At 32.6% G+C, this 23,472-nt stretch overlaps 1 protein-coding gene across 1 annotated transcript in view; it reads right to left on the reverse strand.

Annotated features, from left to right (window-relative positions):
- Positions 1-1,508: 1,508 nt before the first annotated feature.
- The window catches only part of LOC139487421 (nucleolar protein 11-like), a 31,160-nt gene continuing 9,196 nt past the window's right edge, over positions 1,509-23,472 (reverse strand). The window contains exons 2-16 of the mRNA XM_071272184.1: positions 23,219-23,329; positions 20,512-20,568; positions 19,699-19,893; positions 18,933-19,083; positions 17,255-17,413; positions 16,426-16,508; positions 12,917-13,081; positions 12,310-12,378; positions 10,765-10,940; positions 8,537-8,662; positions 6,799-6,885; positions 6,315-6,393; positions 5,949-6,032; positions 3,599-3,706; positions 1,509-1,653 (exon numbers count right to left, since the gene is read on the reverse strand). Coding sequence (XP_071128285.1) covers positions 1,531-1,653; positions 3,599-3,706; positions 5,949-6,032; positions 6,315-6,393; positions 6,799-6,885; positions 8,537-8,662; positions 10,765-10,940; positions 12,310-12,378; positions 12,917-13,081; positions 16,426-16,508; positions 17,255-17,413; positions 18,933-19,083; positions 19,699-19,893; positions 20,512-20,568; positions 23,219-23,329 — 1,773 coding nt within the window. The 3' untranslated portion in view covers positions 1,509-1,530. The remainder of the gene's footprint in view (positions 1,654-3,598; positions 3,707-5,948; positions 6,033-6,314; positions 6,394-6,798; positions 6,886-8,536; positions 8,663-10,764; positions 10,941-12,309; positions 12,379-12,916; positions 13,082-16,425; positions 16,509-17,254; positions 17,414-18,932; positions 19,084-19,698; positions 19,894-20,511; positions 20,569-23,218; positions 23,330-23,472) is intronic.

Raw genomic sequence — 23,472 nt, forward strand, 5'->3', positions numbered from 1 at the left:
ACATTTGTGATTTTGGGGCTTTTATAGCCGACTATGCTGTATGGGCTTTGCGCCTTGTTGAAGGCCATATGGTGACCTATAGCTGTTAATTTCTGTGTCATCTGAACATCATTTTTAAATATACATATAACTTGAGCAGGTAGAACTAGGATTTGTTATTTTGGCAGCACATGATGATCAGTTATAAATGGGACAACACCGCTACAGCAACCAGTATTAATTAAACAATTAACAGCACTTGAAGATAAACAAATGTGTGTTCAATTCAGTATGAAATATGAAATACATGATTTTATAACATACAGCTAAATTGAAGGAAACATATATTAAAAATTTGTTAATCCTAAGTATTATACAATATAATTTTTCAATTTAATCAGATTAGTTAATCTATTATGGTACATTCTATAGGGCGGAGAACTTTCATATTAATAACACTCCAATACTAATCTTAAAAGTTCAAATACTTTACTCAAGTATTGGATTTCTTGACCTGGCTTTTATTTTACCTTTTAAAAGTGTTTTTGGTCATGTTTCGAGTTCTGACTGCAGACATGTGGTAATGGTTACCCATCCAACAGGTCAACTTAATAACAAGACTGAATATGGGGTCACTCTGAACAAGGAATAAATAAGTAAATTGGATAAAACAGAAATTTTAATGGACCTATCTGTCAATAAAGTTGCTGATATTGATCCAAAATAACAGAAATGTAAGCGGTCAAATCTTTGTTCACTGACATGACCCAAATTCTCATATTTGATGCAAAACTTACTAAAATATATGATCAAATTAAAAAAAAAATCCAAGATAAACAATTTACATTGCAAGAACTCGATATTATGTAACAGCGTTTTTTATTAATCTAATTTACAATGGATGAGACCTCTAGTAGACTGTTGACCATTGTATAACCCAATATTAACAATATAAAGATATAAATAGAGAACAAACAAGTGCAATTGTATTTTTCTAGCTCTGTTTGATTTCAATTTATAGGTTTAAAAAATATGTATATCATTGTTATTATCTGTATAAGAATGATTTTTTTGGGATCTCATTAGTCTCCCAGCCAAATGGATTGCTCTTGTTTCACAACCAACATTGACATTTCTTTTACTGTTAATAGCTGAACACACCTAGTTTAAGCATAACCTTTTTCTAGCTAAGGTGTTAAATTAAAATTACATCAATAAGGATTCAATAAGTTGAATTATTCACTTGCAAGTAAATAATTCAATAATGATGATCCTTAGCTTATTTTAACAAAATTAAACCAAACTGGCTGCTAAAAGCGAATTATTATTTCACTTTTTTCCTTTCATAAATGATTGAACCACAAAAAAACATTTTATTTTTTTCTATATATCATAGCTAGTGCCCCTTTAAGGGACCTGTCGGTCAATACAGGTAGATCTTTTACTGAAAAACATAAAAGCTAGTGAATCTGGTGTATGTAAAGAATGACGTCAATAAGAAAGGATTCAAAATAAAATCAACACAACAATGTGAATTAATATGATTTTTATTTACAGTATGTGTAAAACTTCAATACAGTATTGTCCAACCATCTTGTTTGTTGGTATTGCACATCTAGACTTCAGTTGTTGTAGTAGAGCATCTAAACTTACTAACTGATCGTAAAACTCAACCTGAAAAATAACATCTAGACATCAGTTGTTGTAGTAGAGCGTCTAAACTTACTAACTGATTGTAAAACTCAACCTGAAAATAACAGAGCAATAACAACAATTGTAACCCTAAATTTAACAAAATTAATAACAACAGGACTGATTTTTACCCTGTTTTTAGTTGAAATAAACCCATTAAATATGAAAATGTAATGTACAGACTACACAGGGAGGAAAAGAGAACAGCCAAATATTTTTAAGGTATGTTACCCCTAAAATTAACAGACTAATAACAACAGGACTGCTAATTCTGTTACCACCAAAAATAACAAATATAGTAACAAGACTGACTACTCTGTAGCAAAACAAAATAACAGAATAAAAAAAACAGGTCACTCCTCTATTATCCCCTAAACTAAATCTAAAAAAAACCAGGTCACTCCTCTATTATCCCCTAAACTAAATCTAACATATTATACAGATGTATCAATACTCCTATCTGAATATTCATCTGAGTTTTTACAATACTATACAAATGCATCAGGGGAGATAATCCTACCATTAAATACCTTAGATTCTAGAATACTGTGCAGATTCACAAGTACAACTTTTATCAAGGGAGATTATCCTATCATTAAATACCTTAGATTCTAGAATACGGTGCAGATTCATAATTACGCCTCTCATAAGAGGAGATAATCCTATCAATATTTACCTGAGATTCTACAATACTATGCAGATGCACAAGTACACATCTGGCATCAGGGGAGATAACCATATCAATATTTACGTGAGATTCTAGAATAATATGCAGATGCACAAGTACACCTCTCACCAGGGGAGATAATCCAATCAATATTTACCTGAGATTCTACAATACTATGCAGATGCACAAGAACACCTCTCATCAGGGGAGATAATCATATCAATATTTACCTGAGATTCTACAATACTATGCAGATGCACAAGTACACCTCTCACCAGGGGAGATAATCATATCAATATTTACCTGAGATTCTACAATACTATTCAGATGCACAAGTACACCTCTCATCAGGGGAGATAATCCAATCAATATTTACCTGAGATTCTACAATACTATGCAGATGCACAAATACAAATCTGGCATCAGGGGAGATAACCATATCAATATTTACCTGAGATTCTACAATACTATGGAGATGCACAAGTACATCTCTCAACAAGGGAGATAATCCTTTCAATATTTACCTGAGATTCTACAATACTATGCAGATGCACAAGTACACCTCTCACCAGGGGAGATAATCATATCAATATTTACCTGAGATTCTATAATACTATGCAGATGTACAAGTACAAATCTGGCATCAGGGGAGATAACCATATCAATATTTACCTGAGATTCTACAATACTATTCAGATGCACAAGTACACCTCTCATCAGGGGAGATAATCCAATCAATATTTACCTGAGATTCTATAATACTATGCAGATGTACAAGTACAAATCTGGCATCAGGGGAGATAACCATATCAATATTTACCTGAGATTCTACAATACTATGGAGATGCACAAGTACATCTCTCACCAAGGGAGATAATCCTTTCAATATTTACCTGAGATTCTACAATACTATGCAGATGCACAAGTACACCTCTCACCAGGGGAGATAATCATATCAATATTTACCTGAGATTCTACAATACTATTCAGATGCACAAGTACACCTCTCATCAGGGGAGATAATCCAATCAATATTTACCTGAGATTCTATAATACTATGCAGATGCACAAATACAAATCTGGCATCAGGGGAGATAACCATATCAATATTTACCTGAGATTCTACAATACTATGGAGATGCACAAGTACATCTCTCACCAAGGGAGATAATCCTTTCAATATTTACCTGAGATTCTACAATACTATGGAGATGCACAAGTACACCTCTCACCAGGGGAGATAATCCTTTCAATATTTACCTGAGATTCTACAATACTATGCAGATGCACAAGTACACCTCTGGCATCAGGGGAGATAATTAGTTGTGTAAAATGTCCATCTAATATACAACATAACCAGTCTACAACCTGAAACAATAATAATGATATTGATTAGTCAGGCAAACCAGACATTCACCATATCATACTGGTATTGTCTGAAATGTAGAAAATTACCTGCACCAAGGAAGGATTGTTTGTTATTTCTGGTATAAATCTGAATATGAAGTAATTACCTGCCCCAAGCAATGGATATATCTGGTTAAATCTGAGTATGAAGTAATTACCTGCCCCAAGGAATGGATATTTCTGGTTAGATCTGAATATGAAGTAGTTACCTTCCCCAAGGAAAGGATATTTCTGGTTAAATCTGAGTATGAAGTAATTACCTGCCCCAAGGAAAGGATATTTCTGGTTAAATCTGAGAATGAAGAAATACCTGCCCCAAGGACAGATTGTTTGGTATTCCTGGTCAAATCTGAATATGAAGAACTGTGGATTCATTCATTTTGTTGGGTATAAATTTTTCGTGGATTGCAAAAAACTTGCATTTTCATGGTTTTTGCTTATCTCTACATACAAAGCCCATAAAAAATTTGTAATTCATTGAACTATTGAATTTATGGTTCACCTGTTCCAACGAAACCCACACTAATTGGTATTTAAAAAAAAAACTTGAGGTTCTAAAGAGCCTGTATCGCTCACCTGACTCTACTTGGGTTTTTGAAATCATATAAAAAAGATAAAATTTGGCTACAGAGTTAAAAAAAACTTGTTCAGCACCTCATAAGGAACATTAATGCTATGTTGGGTTTCATTCAATTCAGTGGTTCTCTAAAAGAAGACCTTTGTATGCATTTCCCATAGGGTTCTATGATAAACTAAACCCCCCGCTGGCGGCCATCTTGGATGATGGATCGGCTACAAAGTAACAACACTTGGTCAGTATCTCATAAGAAACATTTATGCTATGTTTGATTTCATTCCATTCAGTGGTTCTCTAAAAGAAGAAATTTGAATGTATTTCCCATAGGGTCCTATGTAAAACTAAGTCCCCCCACTGGCTGCCATATTAGATGTTTGATCGGCGACAAAGTAACAACACTTGGTCAGCATCTCATTAGGAACATTCATGCTATGTTTTGTTATATTCCATTCAGTGGTTCACTAAAAGAAGTCATTTGTATGTATTTCCCATAGGGTCCTATGTTAAACTAAGTGCCCTGCTGGTGGCCATCTTGGATGATGGATCGGCTACAAAGTCACAACACTTGGTCAGCACCACATCCGTAACAATCATGCTATGTTTGATTTTATTCCATTCAGTGGTTCTCTAAAAGAAGAAATTTGAATGTATTTCCCATGGGTCCTATGTTAAACTAAGTCCCCCGCTGGCAGCCATCTTGGACCATGGATCAGCTACAAAGTAACAACACTTGGTCAGCACCTCATAAGAAATATTCATGCTATGCTTGATTTCATTCCATTTAGTGGTTCTCTAAAAGAAGTCATTTGTATGCATTTCCCATAGGGTCCTATGTTAAACTAAGTCCCCTGCTGGCAGCCATCTTGGATGATGGATCGGCTACAAAGTAACAACACTTGGTCAGCACCTCATAAGGAATATTCATGCTATGCTTGATTTCATTCCATTTAGTGGTTCTCTAAAAGAAGTCATTTGTATGCATTTCCCATAGGGTCCTATGTTAAACTAAGTCCCCCGCTTGCAGCCATCTTGGATGATGGATCGGCTACAAAGTAACAGCACTTGGTCAGCACCTCATAAGGAATATTCATGCTATGCTTGATTTCATTCCATTTAGTGGTTCTCTAAAAGAAGTCATTTGTATGCATTTTCCATAGGGTCCTATGTTAAACTAAGTTCCCTGCTGGCAGCCATCTTGGATGATGGATCGGCTACAAAGTAACAACACTTGGTCAGCACCTCATAAGGAACATTCATGCCATGTTTGGTTTCATTCCATTTAGTGGTTCTCTAAAAGAGGTCATTTGTATGCATTTCCCATAGGGTCCTATTTTCAAAAAAAGTCCCCCGCTGGCGGCCATCTTGGATGATGGATTGGCTACAAAGTAACAACACTTGATCAGCACCTCATAAGGAACATTCATGCCATGTTTGGTTTCATTCCATTCAGTGGCTCTCTAGTAGAAGTTCAAAATGTAAAATATTAACAACGACCACGACGGACGACGGACGCCAAGTGATGAGAAAAGCTCACTTGGCCCAGGTTAGCTAAAAATGAAACTACAGTAATATCTGTCTCAACGAAGGTGTTTGGTATTTCTGGTTAAATCAGAGTGAAATAATTACCTGGCCCAACGAAGGATTGTTTGGTATATCTTCTATCTGTTCTGGTCCTATGTTAAGCAGAAAGTATAAATACTCTAACAAAACCTGTAAAGATAAAAGATTCCTGTCACAACTACATAGTCATTTTAGTGTCAGTGATCAGTTACTACTGTCACTACATTTAACATTTTAATTTTACCAATTGAGTTATGTCCCTTTGTCCATAAACCTGCAGGTAGAACAGATACATTAAATAGTATACATGATGAATTATTTTCTCCAACTCCAGATACATAACCCCTTCATTTTGTGAAATATATATCTTAGAATATACAGTGAAAAATGTTTGAATTAAACCCTGACAAAACCGAATTTCAGTTTACTCACCAGAACATTTTTAAATGAGAGCATTCCGACACACTCTACCAGGAACACATCATTGAATGCCATGTGTAAGATCTGATTTCTGATTACATGTTAAGTATAATCAAACTTTATTTTGCTTCTGTAGATTATACTCCTTCAACCTTTTCTCTTTGTTAATAACATTGTAATATTGTTCATACTTTGGATTCATTACTTGGACTAATCATGCTTATGATTGGACTAATCATGCTTATGATTTGGATTGCACCTTTTGTAATTTCCTTCTTTTTTTAACTTGAGTTTAACATAAAAACAAGTAAGTGTACTGATTGATATTTTAGTCTGAGATACATAATTTTGCGCTAATGTATAAACTTTCAACTGAATAAATACTAGCAGAATTGTCAACATTTCTATACAAAAACTTGCAATATGTAGCGTTTCATTAATATTCTTTCATAGTATTCAAAGGCAAACAAATGTGTGAGTATTGACAAAAGGATACATAAAATACATCTTTGAAGAGGACAGTGGACATCCTTCTACAGTTGACTGACCATTTTGTTGTTCATCTAAATCTTTTTCTTCTAAACTACAAAGATAAGACACAGTTTTCTGTCATGTATATCAAACTACAAAGATAAGACACAGTTTTCTGTCATGTATATCAAACTATAAAGATAAGACACAATTTTCTGTCATGTATATCAAACTATAAAGATAAGACACAGTTTTCTGTCATGTATATCAAACTACAAAGATAAGACACAGTTTTCTGTCATGTATATCAAACTACAAAGATAAGACACAGTTTTCTGTCATGTATATCAGGAACATTATTTTCTGTCATGTATATCAAACTACAAAGATAAGACACAGTTTTCTGTCATGTATATCAAACTACAAAGATAAGACACAGTTTTCTGTCATGTATATCAAACTACAAAGATAAGACACAGTTTTCTGTCATGTATATCAAACTACAAAGATAAGACACAGTTTTCTGTCATGTATATCAAACTACAAAGATAAGACACAGTTTTCTGTCATGTATATCAAACTACAAAGATAAGACACAGTTTTCTGTCATGTATATCAAACTACAAAGATAAGACACAGTTTTCTGTCATGTATATCAAACTACAAAGATAAGACACAGTTTTCTGTCATGTATATCAAACTACAAAGATAAGACACAGTTTTCTGTCATGTATATCAAACTACAAAGATAAGACACAGTTTTCTGTCATGTATATCAAACTACAAAGATAAGACACAATTTTCTGTCATGTATATCAAACTACAAAGATAAGACACAATTTTCTGTCATGTATATCAAACTATAAAGATAAGACACAATTTTCTGTCATGTATATCAAACTATAAAGATAAGACACAGTTTTCTGTCATGTATATCAAACTACAAAGATAAGACACAATTTTCTGTCATGTATATCAAACTACAAAGATAAGACACAATTTTCTGTCATGTATATCAAACTATAAAGATAAGACACAATTTTCTGTCATGTATATCAAACTACAAAGATAAGACACAATTTTCTGTCATGTATATCAAACTATAAAGATAAGACACAATTTTCTGTCATGTATATCAAACTACAAAGATAAGACACAATTTTCTGTCATGTATATCAGGAACATTATTTTCTGTCATGTATATCAGGAACATTATTTTCTGTCATGTATATCAGGAACATTATATTGGATTTGATATTTTTAAATGGAATCTTGTATCAACATGTTTTATTTTACTGGTATATTTGAATTTTGTGTAAACAGAGAAATCTTGTAACCAGTGATATTTTGCTGTAATATTTACAGCCGATTCCATCCAGTGTGTAGTATAGTATCCTTTGGTTAGCTTGCTTGCTAGCTGAACCTTGAAGTCATTATTAGGTAAGGTAAACTATCCTCCTTTAAGAGTAGACTAGTCTGACAGATAACAAATCTATCTGTTTGTAGGACAGGCTACTTCGACAGGAGAGTAGTATACGTTATCTAATAAAAACTTCACGGTTCAGCTAACAAGCAAGCTAACCAAAGATATAACCTTTGTCTACACACTCAATGGAATCAGCTGTAACAAGTTTTATTTTGCTGTAATACTTTAATCTTGAGTAAACAGATTAATCTAGTATTAACAGTGTTATTTTACTGAAGAGGCAAGATTCTGGTATATTGGTACTACACTGCAATGTGCCTTGTCTTAGTGTACTCACCTTAAAATATAATCTAACATCTTACAGAGGCAAGATTCTGGTATATTGGAGATATACTCCAAGATATTTTTCAGCAAACCTGTTTCTTTATGTTTGATAAGAGCATCAAACAGATGTGTCATCAATCTACAAAGTAAAACAGATCTGGGTTATTCACCAAAATATCATTGTACAACTAGTCAATCAGATCTGGGTTATTCACCAAAATATCATTGTACAACTAGTCAATCAGATCTGGGTTATTCACCAAAATATCATTGTATAACTAGTCAAACAGATCAGGGTTATTCACCAAAATATCATTGTACAACTAGTCAATCAGATCAGGGTAATTCACCAAATATCATTGTAAAACTAGTCAATCAGATCAGGGTTATTCAACAAAATATCATTGTATAACTAGTCAAACAGATCAGGGTTATTCACCAAAATATCATTGTACAACTAGTCAATCAGATCAGGGTAATTCACCAAATATCATTGTACAACTAGTCAATCAGATCAGGGTTATTCAACAAAATATCACTGTACAACTAGTCAAACAGACTCCTGTGTTTCTCTGTAAATTCATAAAATTAAGAATGGAACTGTGGAATATGTCAGAGAGACAATAACCTGACCAAAGAACAGACAACAGCTGAAGGCCACCAATGGGTCTTCAAAGCAGCAAGCAATAAGATAAAATGGAACCTAAAATAACCAAATTCATCAAAGCAGCAAACTATAAGATAAAATGGAACCTAAAATAACCAAATTCATCAAAGCAGCAAGCAATAAGATAAAATGGAACCTAAAATAACCAAATTCATCAAAGCAGCAAGCCAAAAGATAAAATGGAACCTAAAATAACCAAATTCATCAAAGCAGCAAGCAATAAGATAAAATGGAACCTAAAATAACCAAATTCATCAAAGCAGCAAACTATAAGATAAAATGGAACCTAAAATAACCAAATTCATCAAAGCAGCAAGCAATAAGATAAAATGGAACCTAAAATAACCAAATTCATCAAAGCAGCAAGCCATAAGATAAAATGGAACCTAAAATAACCAAATTCATCAAAGCAGCAAACTATAAGATAAAATGGAACCTAAAATAACCAAATTCATCAAAGCAGCAAGCCATAAGATAAAATGGAACCTAAAATAACCAAATTCATCAAAGCAGCAAGCAATAAGATAAAATGGAACCTAAAATAACCAAATTCATCAAAGCAGCAAGCAATAAGATAAAATGGAACCTAAAATAACCAAATTCATCAAAGGTAAACTTGGTTTCAAGACTATAGTTTTGATTCATTTCTTGTATTGCTGATCCTTTATCTAAATACAGTTTATTTCTATCCACAATATATTATTTAATATTTACCAAAATTTGGTAAAAAATCATCATTTAGTGACAATTCTTGTTTTCTCAAACTAATATGTGTGTCCCATAAATATAAAATACCCATAGTCAAACTTTTGACCATGATCATTCATGTTAACAACATAAAATCTTAAAGTGGTAAAGGATCACATAATAATTTATTTTTGTAGATATGCACAGGGATGGTTTTGTGTCATACAAGTGAGAAGTTTAGCTAGCTATAAAACCAGGTAAATCCATTATTTTCTACTTGAGAAAATGCCTGTACCAAGTCAGGAATATGACAGGTGTTGTCCATTCGTGTGATGTGTTTGAGCTTTTGGTTTTGCCTTTAGATTCAAGACTTTTCTGTTTTGAATTTTCCTTGGCGTTCCGTATTTTTAAATTTGACTTTTTAGTTGAAGTTTTTGCCAATGACTTTCAGCATAGATTTTATTAAGCCTTGTTTGCCAGTGTAGTTATTTCAACCCTTGTTTGTGACCCACCTTCTGATAAGAGGTAAATTATCAGGCAAAGTTTCATTTCTTAATAACACAGTATGTACACTCACAGAAGGTATAGCCTGTGTTTCTATAAGATGTACTTACACAGAAGGTATAGCCTGTGTTTCTATAAGATGTACTTACACAGAAGGTATAGCCTGTGTTTCTATAAGATGTACTTACACAGAAGGTATAGCCTGTGTTTCTATAAGATGTACTTACACAGAAGGTATAGCCTGTGTTTCTATAAGATGTACTTACACAGAAGGTATAGCCTGTACTTCTATAAGATGTACTTACACAGAAGGTATAGCCTGTACTTCTATAAGATGTACTTACACAGAAGGTATAGCCTGTGTTTCTATAAGATGTACTTACACAGAAGGTATAGCCTGTGTTTCTATAAGAAACCGTACTTCTGTCTTTGGGAAGAACTTCTTTTCAGTAAGACAGCGTTGTACAAAGTGCAGCATCAAATTACTTTGACTCTCTAGGTCTGATAATAATGGCTTCACTTTGTTAAACATTTCAGTAAACTTTTTATAGTTTGTCACCTGAAAAAAAATATTGACATTCTATTACGGTAAAATTTTAAAAACAAAATACCAAATTTGACAGAGTAAATATTTTCTTTCAATGGATTTTACACTAATACCCTGGAACTGAGATTTCAAAGTGTTGATTAATTCAAACTGCATGTTACATATTACTTATAGATAAACAGCTGCATCAAGAGCGCATGAAATGTCCTTAATGTGCATATTGAAATTGATGAAAGAACAAAATGACATGTGTAAAAGACATTTAATCGGAAACAAATAAATGGCATCACATAGGACTGTTATTAAAACTAAAAGAAATATTTCCACAGTAATCTCCTCTTGGTCAAGGTATTTATAAAACCATTTTTAGTTCTATTATAAAACAGGCAAATTTCAATAAGAACAATTGTAAAAATTTTGTCAGAAATTATTTTTCTTATGATTAAATTAGTGTTTGTATTGAACAGATTGAAAATGTATTATTGATATTGAATAAATACAACATCACATACAGTTTTGAGAGCTGATGCATGAATTTTCATCCACTTGAAATTAATTTTTTTTACTCAAATCAATGAGTGATAAAAGTGAGAAGACAGTGAATAAACTACACAGAGAAAAGAAGCTCTTGTATTTATTCAATGGGACAAAAAATAAAACATTGACCAAGAGGACTCTGTTTCATTTGGTTTGCCATCAAAGTCATATAAATCTTGAAAGACAAACTAGAAAAAAATCAAAAATCAAAAGTTTCACCAATCTTTTCAACAGTTTTTTTCATCCAAGCATGCTAAGGCTAGTGCATGATATCTAAAGAAAAATTGTTTTATTTATTTGACGGTTAAAGTCCCATAATTCTCTGGACTGAAATATCAGTTTTTTATTAAAGAGAATGGTGTTTTATGTTCACCAATTCCAAGTATAATGTATGTTGTCCAGTAGATTAATTCAAGCAAAATCAAGTTCTAGTACAACATGTGAAATATAAACTAAAATCTGATAATCAAAAGTACAGTAAATCTGGACAAAAAAATAGAAAATTATTTAAAAATCCTGCCAATTATGTCAAATTTGAGGAAATCAATCAATCAATCAAATTATTGTTTTAAAATTACATATAAAATGATTTTGGCAAAATGGAGTTATCTTACAATATTTTGATGGATGGACATTGGTATATGAAAATAAGAAAATTAGAATATTTTATATTGTAATATATATAATGAGTCCAATCTTCAATGGGTATATAAAAATGTACCTTTGTCTCATCTGACAGCTGCTGTAAAATGTTATATGGTATAAGAAAAATAAGAATATAAGAATATTTTATATCATGATATATATAATGAGTCCAGTCTTCAATGGTTATATAATAATGTACCTTTGTCTCATCTGACAACTGCTGTAAAATGTTTCTTATATTTTCTTCTTTTTCACAGTCTTTTTTCTTCTGAAAAGACAGTATAATTAAAATACAATTTAATATCATTAATAATAGAATTTGTCTTTTTATTGAAAAAGTACTATAAAGTACTATCTGAAGACTTTCTTTAGACAACATCACGTAGTTTGCCCGAAGGCTTTTACAAAATATCCTTAACTATTAACAGCATACACTACTAATAAATATCAACAATTTTGAACTTAACCTCCATTTTGTCATCAGTAACAACATATCAAAATTTAAAAAGCTTTGGTTGAACAGTTCATGATTAAATAAAATGCACAGACACAGTTTGTAATCCTTCGTAATCCCCTAATCCATATACAATTTTTCCTTAAAAAAATCCAGTTAAAAATATAATTTGAATGGTCTTGATGACCGTAGGAACATACATATTGTCCAAGTAGTAAAAAAAATTCAACTCATCTAGAGTTGAAATGCAAATATTAAATGGAAAAAAGACTGGGACAAAGGAAAACCTCGACTTATTTAAAATTTTGAGTCAAAGCAGTTAAGGGACATCGAGTTAACTTTATTTACTTACTGGTACTTTGGTGGTCATGCCCCATTCTGCCACACGCTCTATATTGTCTGCCTGTATATTCTGTTTCCCTAGTATGGTAGCTACTGTTGACCTTTGACATGAGTATGGATACATATACAAAGTTTTCCCATAGGATGTGAACAGGCAGTTATTACAATGGAAAAGCTACAATAAATAGGAGAATGCAGTCAATTAGATATTTCAAACAACAGAAAATATGATAAAAAATAAATAAATAAAAATTAGAAATATATAAACCTATTCATAATGAAATCCATAAGTGTCCTATATTGCCAGGGCTCACGCTACCAGGCGACTTGGGCGAAGAAGTAGCCTTCCCGACCGTCACTTCGCTTTCCCCGACCCCCAAAAGCGAAAACAAGTCGCCCTGTTCTTGACGATACTCGCTTTCAGTCGCTTCCGTCATCGGACATTTTCAATTTTTACCAAGTTGATGAAACATCAATTTTTTATTGATAATTAAATAAATTCAGACATAAACGATTCATTATCTTTAGAAAAGAGGTTGAAGCATTGTCTTCGCAGTGTGTAGCAGGTTATTTAATAAAAATACAACTTTTTATCACTTTGTTCATTTCCGCAAGTTCCGGTGCTTGTTACTCGAAAACGTACATCAACCTAAATTTCGGCGGCAAAATAAATTTGTTACTTCATTTAAACATGATAAAAGTTGCCTCCAGTAAATGTTAAATCCATTTATTGCATTAAAAACGTCATGTTTCTTTCCAAATAACTTGTCAAACATCGTTTATTTTTGTAAATTTTCTTGCATTCGTCCGCCATTGACCGATTTTAAACTATGGATCTGAACCGGACCAGCTATGACCAAAATCCGTACTTTTACAATAATTACTATGGACACACGGACGGAACAGCTGACAGAAGAATATTGATCCCAAAGGGAAAAATTACGCATTCCACACGCATTAAGAGACTTTTGGTTACATCTAATTGATTGGTGTATATAATTCCCTATATTTTTTATGGATTGTTTCAAACTATTGATTAAAGTTGCTTAACTCTGAGACTATTATACTAATATCAATATATTATGGCCCAGCTTAATAACTTATATATTTTTTTATGAGAAACACTGAATTTCATACACAAGATAATTTTTAATTAAATTGTAATTGATATATTATAATTTCTTTTCATTTTTTAAAATAAAACATTTTTTTTTAGTGCTAGATATTTAGTTGGTAGTTTCTCACAAGAACCTTAGTAAAACTTAAACAACTTTTAATTTCAAATGTTACTTTAATTGTAATTTTTTTACTCAGATATGAATTGAACAGTATAAAAAGAACATTATTTACATATGGCCCTTTATACTATTGTAAAATCCAAACATTGTATCGCACCGCGCGAATGAGCACTTCTCTTTCAAATCTCACAACTTCTCCCTATCAGTTTCAAAAAGAGAAGTCACTTCTCCCTATAATTCTGAAGTAGTGTGAGCCCTGATTGCATGCATTGGCATAATTTGGTCTGAGGTTGCTTTAGTGGTGCTTAAAAGTGGTGTTAGAACACAAAAATTCAAATCATATATATATATGACTCAGACGTACTTATATATATATATATATATATATATATGTAAAGTCTCTGAATGATTGTATAATAAAAACTATAACACAAATTCCCATACGTTTCGGCCATTACGGCCTTCTTCATTGGAATAAATTACAACATTTCTATGACAAATTCCCATACGTTTCGGCCATTACGGCCTTCTTCATTGGAATAAATTACAACATTTCTATGACGTGAGAAATGTTGTAATTTATTCCAATGAAGAAGGCCGTAATGGCCGAAACGTATGGGAATTTGTGTTATAGTTTTTATTATATATATATATATAGCAAAAGTAAATAAACACGGTGTACAGAATGTATATAATAATATTTTTAAATTTGCAAACTACATTTCACATCAAATAATAACTGAAGATTGCCAGAAGGCATGAAAGCACTAGTGACAATATTTTAACGAACTGTTATTATTTGATGTGAAATGTAGTTTGCAAATTTAAAATAGTGCAAACGCTGAAATGTCTTGCTTCTTTCCTATTCATTGATATTATGTTGATAGTCCTAAATATATAACTTTATTACAACTGTCACATTAATCAAGAAAACTAAACATTTACCAATGAACCATGAAAATAAGTTAAGAGCAGATGAACCATGCGAGGCAGTCATGTACAGCTAACAATTCTTCAATACAACAAATAAAGTTGACCTATTGCTTATAGTTTTATAAGAAAAACAGACCAAAACACAAAAACTTAACACTGAGCAATGATCCGTGAAAATGAAGTCTAGGTCAAATAAAACCTGTGCAACTTACATATAGATTATGAAATATTTCCATACACCAAATATAGTTGACCTATTGCATATAGTATTGAAAAAAAGACCAAAACTCAAAAACTTAACTGAACTATGAAAAAGAGGTCAAAGTCAGATGACACCTACCAGTTGGACATGTACACCTTACAGTCCGTCCATACACCGAGTATACTAGACCTATTGCTTATAGTATCCAAGATATGGACTTGACCACCAAAACTTAACCTTGTTTACTTGTCCATGAAATGAGGTCGAGATCAAGTGAAAACTGTCTGACGGGCATGAGGACCTTGCAAGGTACACATACCAAATATAGTTATCCTATTACTTATAATAAGAGAGAAATGAACATCACAAAAAATCTTAACTTTTTTTTCAAGTAGTCACTGAACCATGTAAATGAGGTCAAGGACATTGGACATGTGACTGATGGAAACTTCGTAACATGAGGCATCTATACAAAGTATGAAGCATCCAGGTCTTCCATCTTCTAAAATATAAAGCTTTAAAGAAGTAAGATAACAACGCCGCCAACGGATCACTATCCCTATGTCAAGCTTTCTGTGACTCGACAATAACAACAATTCTATTTGGTAAGATGTTATCACATGACATTGAATATTTCAGTTCTTATTAAAATACATGGAAGAACAAATAACCCTAAAAATTTACCCGCAGCTACAGTTAAGGGTTAAGAGAAAAATAACATACATTTGTTATTGAGGAGGGGTTAGGGTTTATCTGTAATAAAATGTATGATACATGTTTATAACTAATTTTGATTACAGCTAAGTTTATCCCTATCCTTGTCTCATTGATAAAAAAGTATTAATTTAATTGAAAAATTAGTTATCAAAGTTATATAAAGTTACTACATGTACTATGCAATGTTTCAAGAATTCCCAAGTGCCCACTAAAATAAAAATATTTATGATTTAACAAATATCATACATATGTTACTACCTAACTTTGTGACACAGTATGTTAACCCGACATAATAACATCATGTTAATTCTGATGATGATGGAAGTTTTTAACAACCCTGACTGGCTATATAGCTCTCGCAAGGTCAGTGACTTAATAACACAGCATGTTAACTTGACTATAACACAGTATATTAACTTTAACCCTTACTTTGATGTCTTCTGTCATATTCTCTGTGAATGGTCTAAATGTGTGTAATACATCAAATCTGGTGTCGTAGATACCTAAACCAACTTTAGAACAAATAATAATACATATCAATTACAAGTTTATGGGTAAAAAACAGAACATTTCTCCCTCACATTTCAATAAGTATACTTCTGTATCTTTAAGAAGACTCTCCTTTAATTTCAATCAGTATGCCAATAAACCTTAGAGAATACATTATTAATTCATAGTGTTGTAGCTAGTCTATTGGTCTTTACCACATATCATCTTTTATTTAATATTAATGGTTTTCAAAGTTATAATTGGCTATTGAACAGATTTTAACCAACTGCCTTTGTGAAATTATAATATAGCACACAGTTAACAGGTGTTGAAGTTTGTTGCTGTATATCATATTTATTTTTCATTAATTGTTTTGTACATAAATTAAAACGTTGGTTTTCTCATTTGAATAGTTTTACATTAAGCATTTCAGGGCTTTCATAGCTTACTATACAGTGTCATCTTGTCAAACATCTTTCCCTGGGTACCAGTTAAGTGTGATACAACCATTCATATACTATATATCTTGGGTACCAATAGATTACTGAAACCTTTATTTTCCCTTGGTACAAGCACCTTGAAGAAAGTCTTTACAATGAGGAAGTTTCAAATAAAGAGTTAAAAGAGGGACGAAACATACCAGAGGGACAGTCAAACTCATAGATCTATAAATAAAATACTACGGTTTTGGTAGGTGATTTCTATGATTTTGATTGATTTCTATGATTTTGATAGGTGATTTCTATGATTTTGATAGGTGATTTCTTACTGTGGTTGCCTTGTTTGATTCCAGCAATAGCAATATGTGTTGAATTCAGTATCACCATGGAAACAGACTTCTGCAAACAATTCAAATGACATAATTTCTGACTTCTGATACTATTAGTTAAAGGTGAAATGTTTGAACTATGAAGGTCACCACTGGAATCTGAAAATATATATACGGTATACATATAATAGTCATATTATGGCCTTTCATGGTAATGTGATGCTCGATTTCTGGGTAAGTGATGCCATTCAAACTGATTTTCTTTAAGTTAGTATTACGGATGTGATGCAATAATCTCAAATAACAAACAAGTGTAACTGTGAGCTACTGCTCACTGATGATACCCCCACCGCAAGTGGATAATGTTAATAGTGTAAAAATATGTAAGTGTTCGGTAAACAGGAAGCTGCCGAGTGATGAATCTGAAAACGCATCACACAGTATAGCTGACTTATATAAACCCTGAAACCAAATTTCAGAAACCCTGGCATTGTAGTTCCTGAGAAAAATGCGACGAAAATTTTCAACTTGGCCATCATGTGTAAAATGATAGTAGTGTTCGGTAAACAGGAAGTTGTCGAGTGATGAATCTGAAAATGCATCACACGGTATAACTGACTTATATAAATCCTGAAACCAAATTTCAGAAATCCTGGAATTATAATTCCTGAGAAAAATGCGACGAAATAAAATGGTAAGTGTTCGGTAAACAGGAAGTTGTTGAGTGATGAATCTGAAAACGCATCACACGGTATAGCTGACTTATATCAAGTCTGAAACCAAATATCAGAAATTCTGGTAGTGCAGTTCCTGAGAAAAATGTGACGAAAAATTTTCAACTTGGCTATCAGGTGTAAAAATGATACAAGTGTTCGGTAAACAGGAAGTTGTCGAGTGATGAATCTGAAAACGCATCACACAGTATAGCTGACTTATATCAAGCCTGAAACCAAATTTCAGAAATCCTGGTAGTGTAGTTCCTGAGAAAAATGTGACGAAAAATATTCATTGGACGGACGGACTGACTGACAGACTGACGGACTGACAGACTGACGGAAGGACAGACAGAGGTAAAACAGTATATCCCCCTTTTTTTCAAAGCGGGGGTTTAAAAATAATTTCGATACTCCTTGTTTCCTAGGATGCCATATGACATTTGTGAGTAGAACACTACATATTGTGTGTAAATTTGTTTGTCTAATATGTGTACTGACAAAAGTTGTAGTTCTAACTTGAACAATTTTTATGCCCCAAAGTGAATTTGATTTTACCAACGAAAATGTAGTTTTCCCTTTCATTCTTTGTATGTCTAAATGAGTCAATAAAAAAAAACTTATATGGAATTAGTCCTGACAATAAACTTTAAAAGTTTTAAAACGAAAATAAAGAATCAAGACCAATAAATTCAAACATTGAGGGTAACATCTTTACAGTAATACTTATGTATTCAGGCACTGTAAGTTACTTCCCTTTCAGTAATCATGATTCCTGATATAACCATGTCAGGGCATTTGTTTAACTTGCTCTGTAGTATAAGTTTGGCACATTGTCAAAGGCCATACACTGACTTAAAGTTGATAACTTCTACATCCTTTAAATTTGGAATCTGGTAGAAATATGTCTGTAATTATACCACCTCTACTTATCTTTGTATTTGTCCAATACACATAATACTTACATAAAACATGACATCTGATTTCATTACCAAACTGCCTCATGTGACAGGTACATACAGGTACATCTACCTGACAATCTACGTCACTGGTGTCACATGACCAGGTACCATCATCGTCTGAGAAAGTATGTGTAATCATCTGTAAACTTTTATTCTGAAAATATACCATCAGGATCAGAGTCAGTTTTGTTTTAAGAAAAATATGCTGAACAAATAACAAGAATATTTTTTAATTTCATGTTTGTTATAAAATTGAGAAAGGAAATGGGGAATGTGTCAAAGTGACAACAACCCTTGATTGACTTAGCCTTTTCTGTGATGTGTTTTTTAGACTGTTGTTTGTCTATTCAAAGCTATAGCTATGTTATTATTCCTCTTTTTAAACTATTGACAAGTTGGTCTCATGTTATTTTTATATATTCTTGTTTAAATGTTTCATTTGTTGAGACAGGTGCTATTGCGTTCCTTAGCTTATGGGTAATTGTGGTTGAAATTTAGAAGATGTCGTAAAATTTGACCAAAAGCTCTTATTCTATGCCAATATAGCATGAGTAAAATGTTTCTATATCACTTTCTCACATGTGTATACAACAAAAAGAAACAATTTTCAACTTCAAATACAGACATAATAATGGGGGACAAATATAGCCACACTTACTTATTAAATCATTACCTCACAAAAATTAGAAATACTTTGAATACCTGATTTACAATGATTTACCTGTTTAATCAAGACATTCTTCTATATATATATAGATGTGTAATTTACCTGTTTCTGCACTAAACAGAGAACAACCATTCTGTCTTTGATCAGGAATGCCTGACATTTCAGAATTAAATCCCCATCTTCTAGAGTACCATTGGAATCCTTTATCTTTGACAGAACATTGACAGCTCCATTGTCACACACGACAACAGGTTCATACCCTTTTACTGACAGTATCTGGTGGATGTTGTGTGGAAACTGAAAATAAAATCATGTACTGTTGCTATATAAGACAACAAACTTATATCATAATCATTTCTGTTTACCGGTAATGATCAGCTAACTACAGTGTATAATTGATGTTTCTTTCTTTAGGCAAAAATTGAAACTGTTGTCAGACTACTTTTAGTAACATTTATAGTTGATTGTTGGTTGCTTACTGTCCAGTGGCAAATATTCCAAGCATATATAATAATACAGAATGAGAAATACTAGTAACATGATCAACAGCAGGGATACAATTTCAGACTTTTTCAACAATATAATATTATGCATCAGGTGTTTCTTCATTTTCATCAATAAAACAGCACTAAATCATCCTAATAAATGGGCTAAATAAAATACCTGTTTGAGATTACCTGACAACCTTTATTTTAACATCAGACTTTCTTATGTTTTAATGAGACTCTCTTCAACATGAAAATTTAACCATTTTATGGTAACTGTTAATTTATTTTCTTTAATTTTCTTACCAAACCTTGTTAAACATTGTCAAAGTTGTTCATTGGCAGATTACAAATGAGAAACTTCCAGACATATATATATATATATAGGAACAAGACTAATGTTTGTACAACATAGATAAGTAATACTCACATGTTTCTTTTTACATTTTTCAAAGTTTACTTCATCTTTTGTCCACAATCTCACTTCCTATAAAACAATGCACATGGATTAATACTCTGAAGTGTGACATTTGTTGTAATGGCAACTATATTGCTAATTAAACCAAGGACTTTCTATACTAATGGGACTCGTCTCTGTTGATTTTAACTAATAAAGCTACCACCCAACAATAAACTAAAGTTTTTTTTATCTCTATATATACAAAGCTAGAAGTTATTTGCATATTTAAAAGTACATTGTAATTTAATATTTGTTATTATTGCATAGCAATATAATATTTCCCACAGAAAGTAACCAAAAGTTAGCATGCAATAAATTCCAATATTGCACTAGTGCAATACATTTCAAAATTCATGATGTCATCAACGACAAAATCTTAGTTTAAACAAATTTTTACTTTCAAATATTATATTGCTATACAATAAAAGGGTTGTTGCATGAATATTGGGGAATATTGTCCCTCGTAGAACATATATTGCACTCGCAAGCTCGTGCAATATAAAATTCTACTCGGGACAATATTCCCCAATATTCATGCAATAACCCTATAATATACAAGAGTGCACACACTGAAATGTCTCTTTACTAATCATTGATACTATGTTGATAGTCCTAAATATAAAGCTTTATTACAACTGTCACATAAAATTAACATTAACCAAGAAAGCTAAACAAAGACCAATGAACCATGAGGTCAAGGTCAGATGAACCATGCCAGGCAGACATGTACAGCTAACAATGCTACCACACATTGAATATAGTTGACCTATTAATTATAGTTAAAGAAAAATAGACCAAAACACAAAACCTGAACACTGTGCAATGAACCGTGAAATTGAGGTCATGGTCAAATAAAATGTGCGGGACTGACCTATACATCATAAAATATTTCCATACACCAAATATAGTTGACCTTTGGCATATAATATTAGATAAAAAGACCAAAACTCAAAAACCTAACTATAACCACTGAACCATAAAAATGAGGTCAAGGTCAAATGACATCTGCCCGCTAGACATATACACCTTACAATCATTCCATACAACAAATATAGTAGACCTATTGCATAAAGTATAAGAAAAACAGACCAAAACACAAAAACTTAACTATAACCACTGAACCATGAAAATGAGGTCAAGGTCAAATGACATCAGCCCGCTAGACATGTACACCTTACAAGCATTCCATACGTCAAATATAGTAGACCTATTGCATAAAGTGTAAGAGAAACAGACCAAAACACAAAAACTTAACTATAACCACTGAACCATGAAAATGAGGTCAAGGTCAGATGACACCTGCCAGTTGGATATGTACACCTTACAGTCCTTCCATACGTTGAATATACTAGCCCTATTGCTTATAGTATCTGAGATATGGACTTGACCACCAAAACTTAACCTTGTTCACTGATCCATGAAATGAGGTTGAGGTCAAGTGAAAACTGTCTGACGGGCATGAGGACCTTGCAAGGTACGCACATACCAAATATAGTTATCCAATTACTTATAATAAGAGAGAATTTAACATTACAAAAAATCTTAACTTTTTTTTCAAGTAGTCACTGAACCATGAAAATGAGGTCAAGGACATTGGACATGTGACTGACGGAAAGTTTGTAACATGAGGCATCTATATACAAAGTATGAAGCATCCAGGTCTTCTACCTTCTAAAATATAAAGCTTTTAAGAAGTTAGCTAACGCCGCCGCCGGATCACTATCCCTATGTCGAGCTTTCTGCAACAAAAGTTGCAGGCTCGACAAAAATCTGATCAACAATTACCACAACAAAAAATATAAGATTTGAAAAGAATGTTAACTTATTGAACTGAGACATATCATTTTAAAGAGCACTCCGTACATGCAAAAGGGGTTACATATCAAACAAGATAGCAGCCAGATGTAATTTACTAACAATATACCTTGAAGTTCAAAGATCTATATTTAAATAAATAGGGAATGTGTCCATGATATCCCCACTTGCATATCATATGAAGATATAAAGGGACATAACCGAAGAACAGAAAAAGGGACGCTACCCAAATTTGTACTTGATCTTAGGTTTGTGGTAATAATCATTGTGTATAAGTCTCATGACATTTGATTGAGGCAAACTAAAGTTAGAAAACGGAAACAAAAAATTCAACAATTTTTATGTTTATCAAGGGGCATAACTCAAGAATGGTAAAAGTGAAGCCACCCGATTTTAATCTTTATCTGTATTAAGTGGTAATAAGTATTATGTATAAGTTTCATAGCATTTGGTTGAGGCAAACTATAGTTAGAAAGAAAAAAAAAGTCATTCAGACAGCTGTACAGGAATAGATATAATGTCTATAAAATCCCAGATTAAATTTTGAAATTCAAAGAGACATTCAATAATATGCACAGAGGCGGATTGAGGGGGGGGGGGGGGCAGGGGGCCCGGGCTCCCCCTCCTTTTTCAGAAAATTTTTTGTTGGTTATATAGGGAATCACTGAAGCATGACGGAATCCCCCCCCCCCCCCCCTTTTAGGCAGTCAGTGGGCCCCTCTGATGAAAATTTCTAGATCCGCCACTGATGCATTCAACACGTATTAATTTTATAAATATACAATTTACATTGACATGGAACTCGACACGATCTTCATAGTTTCTTGTTATTTGGAGTTTGATCTTTAACCTCTCGATTTACCTTTTTATCTATAACAGTAAGAAATCCTTCTTTTTCATTCCATACTGTAGGACTGGTTATTTCTTGTCCTCTTCTTACTGACCAACTTTTCACTGTCTTCTGTGTTTCAGTCTGTAAGAAAGATGACAAATGAACAGAAATTATGCTAGGTGAGTAAATGTGGTTGTATGTTTTCAGGGAAGATTCCACTATAAAATTTAGGGCAATTAAGTGACCCTTAAATCGGTTGGCTGGCCCAAAAGAAATTATGTGAA

The sequence above is a fragment of the Mytilus edulis genome, chromosome 9, assembly GCF_963676685.1.
Source record: "Mytilus edulis chromosome 9, xbMytEdul2.2, whole genome shotgun sequence".
NCBI lineage: Eukaryota > Metazoa > Mollusca > Bivalvia > Mytilida > Mytilidae > Mytilus > Mytilus edulis.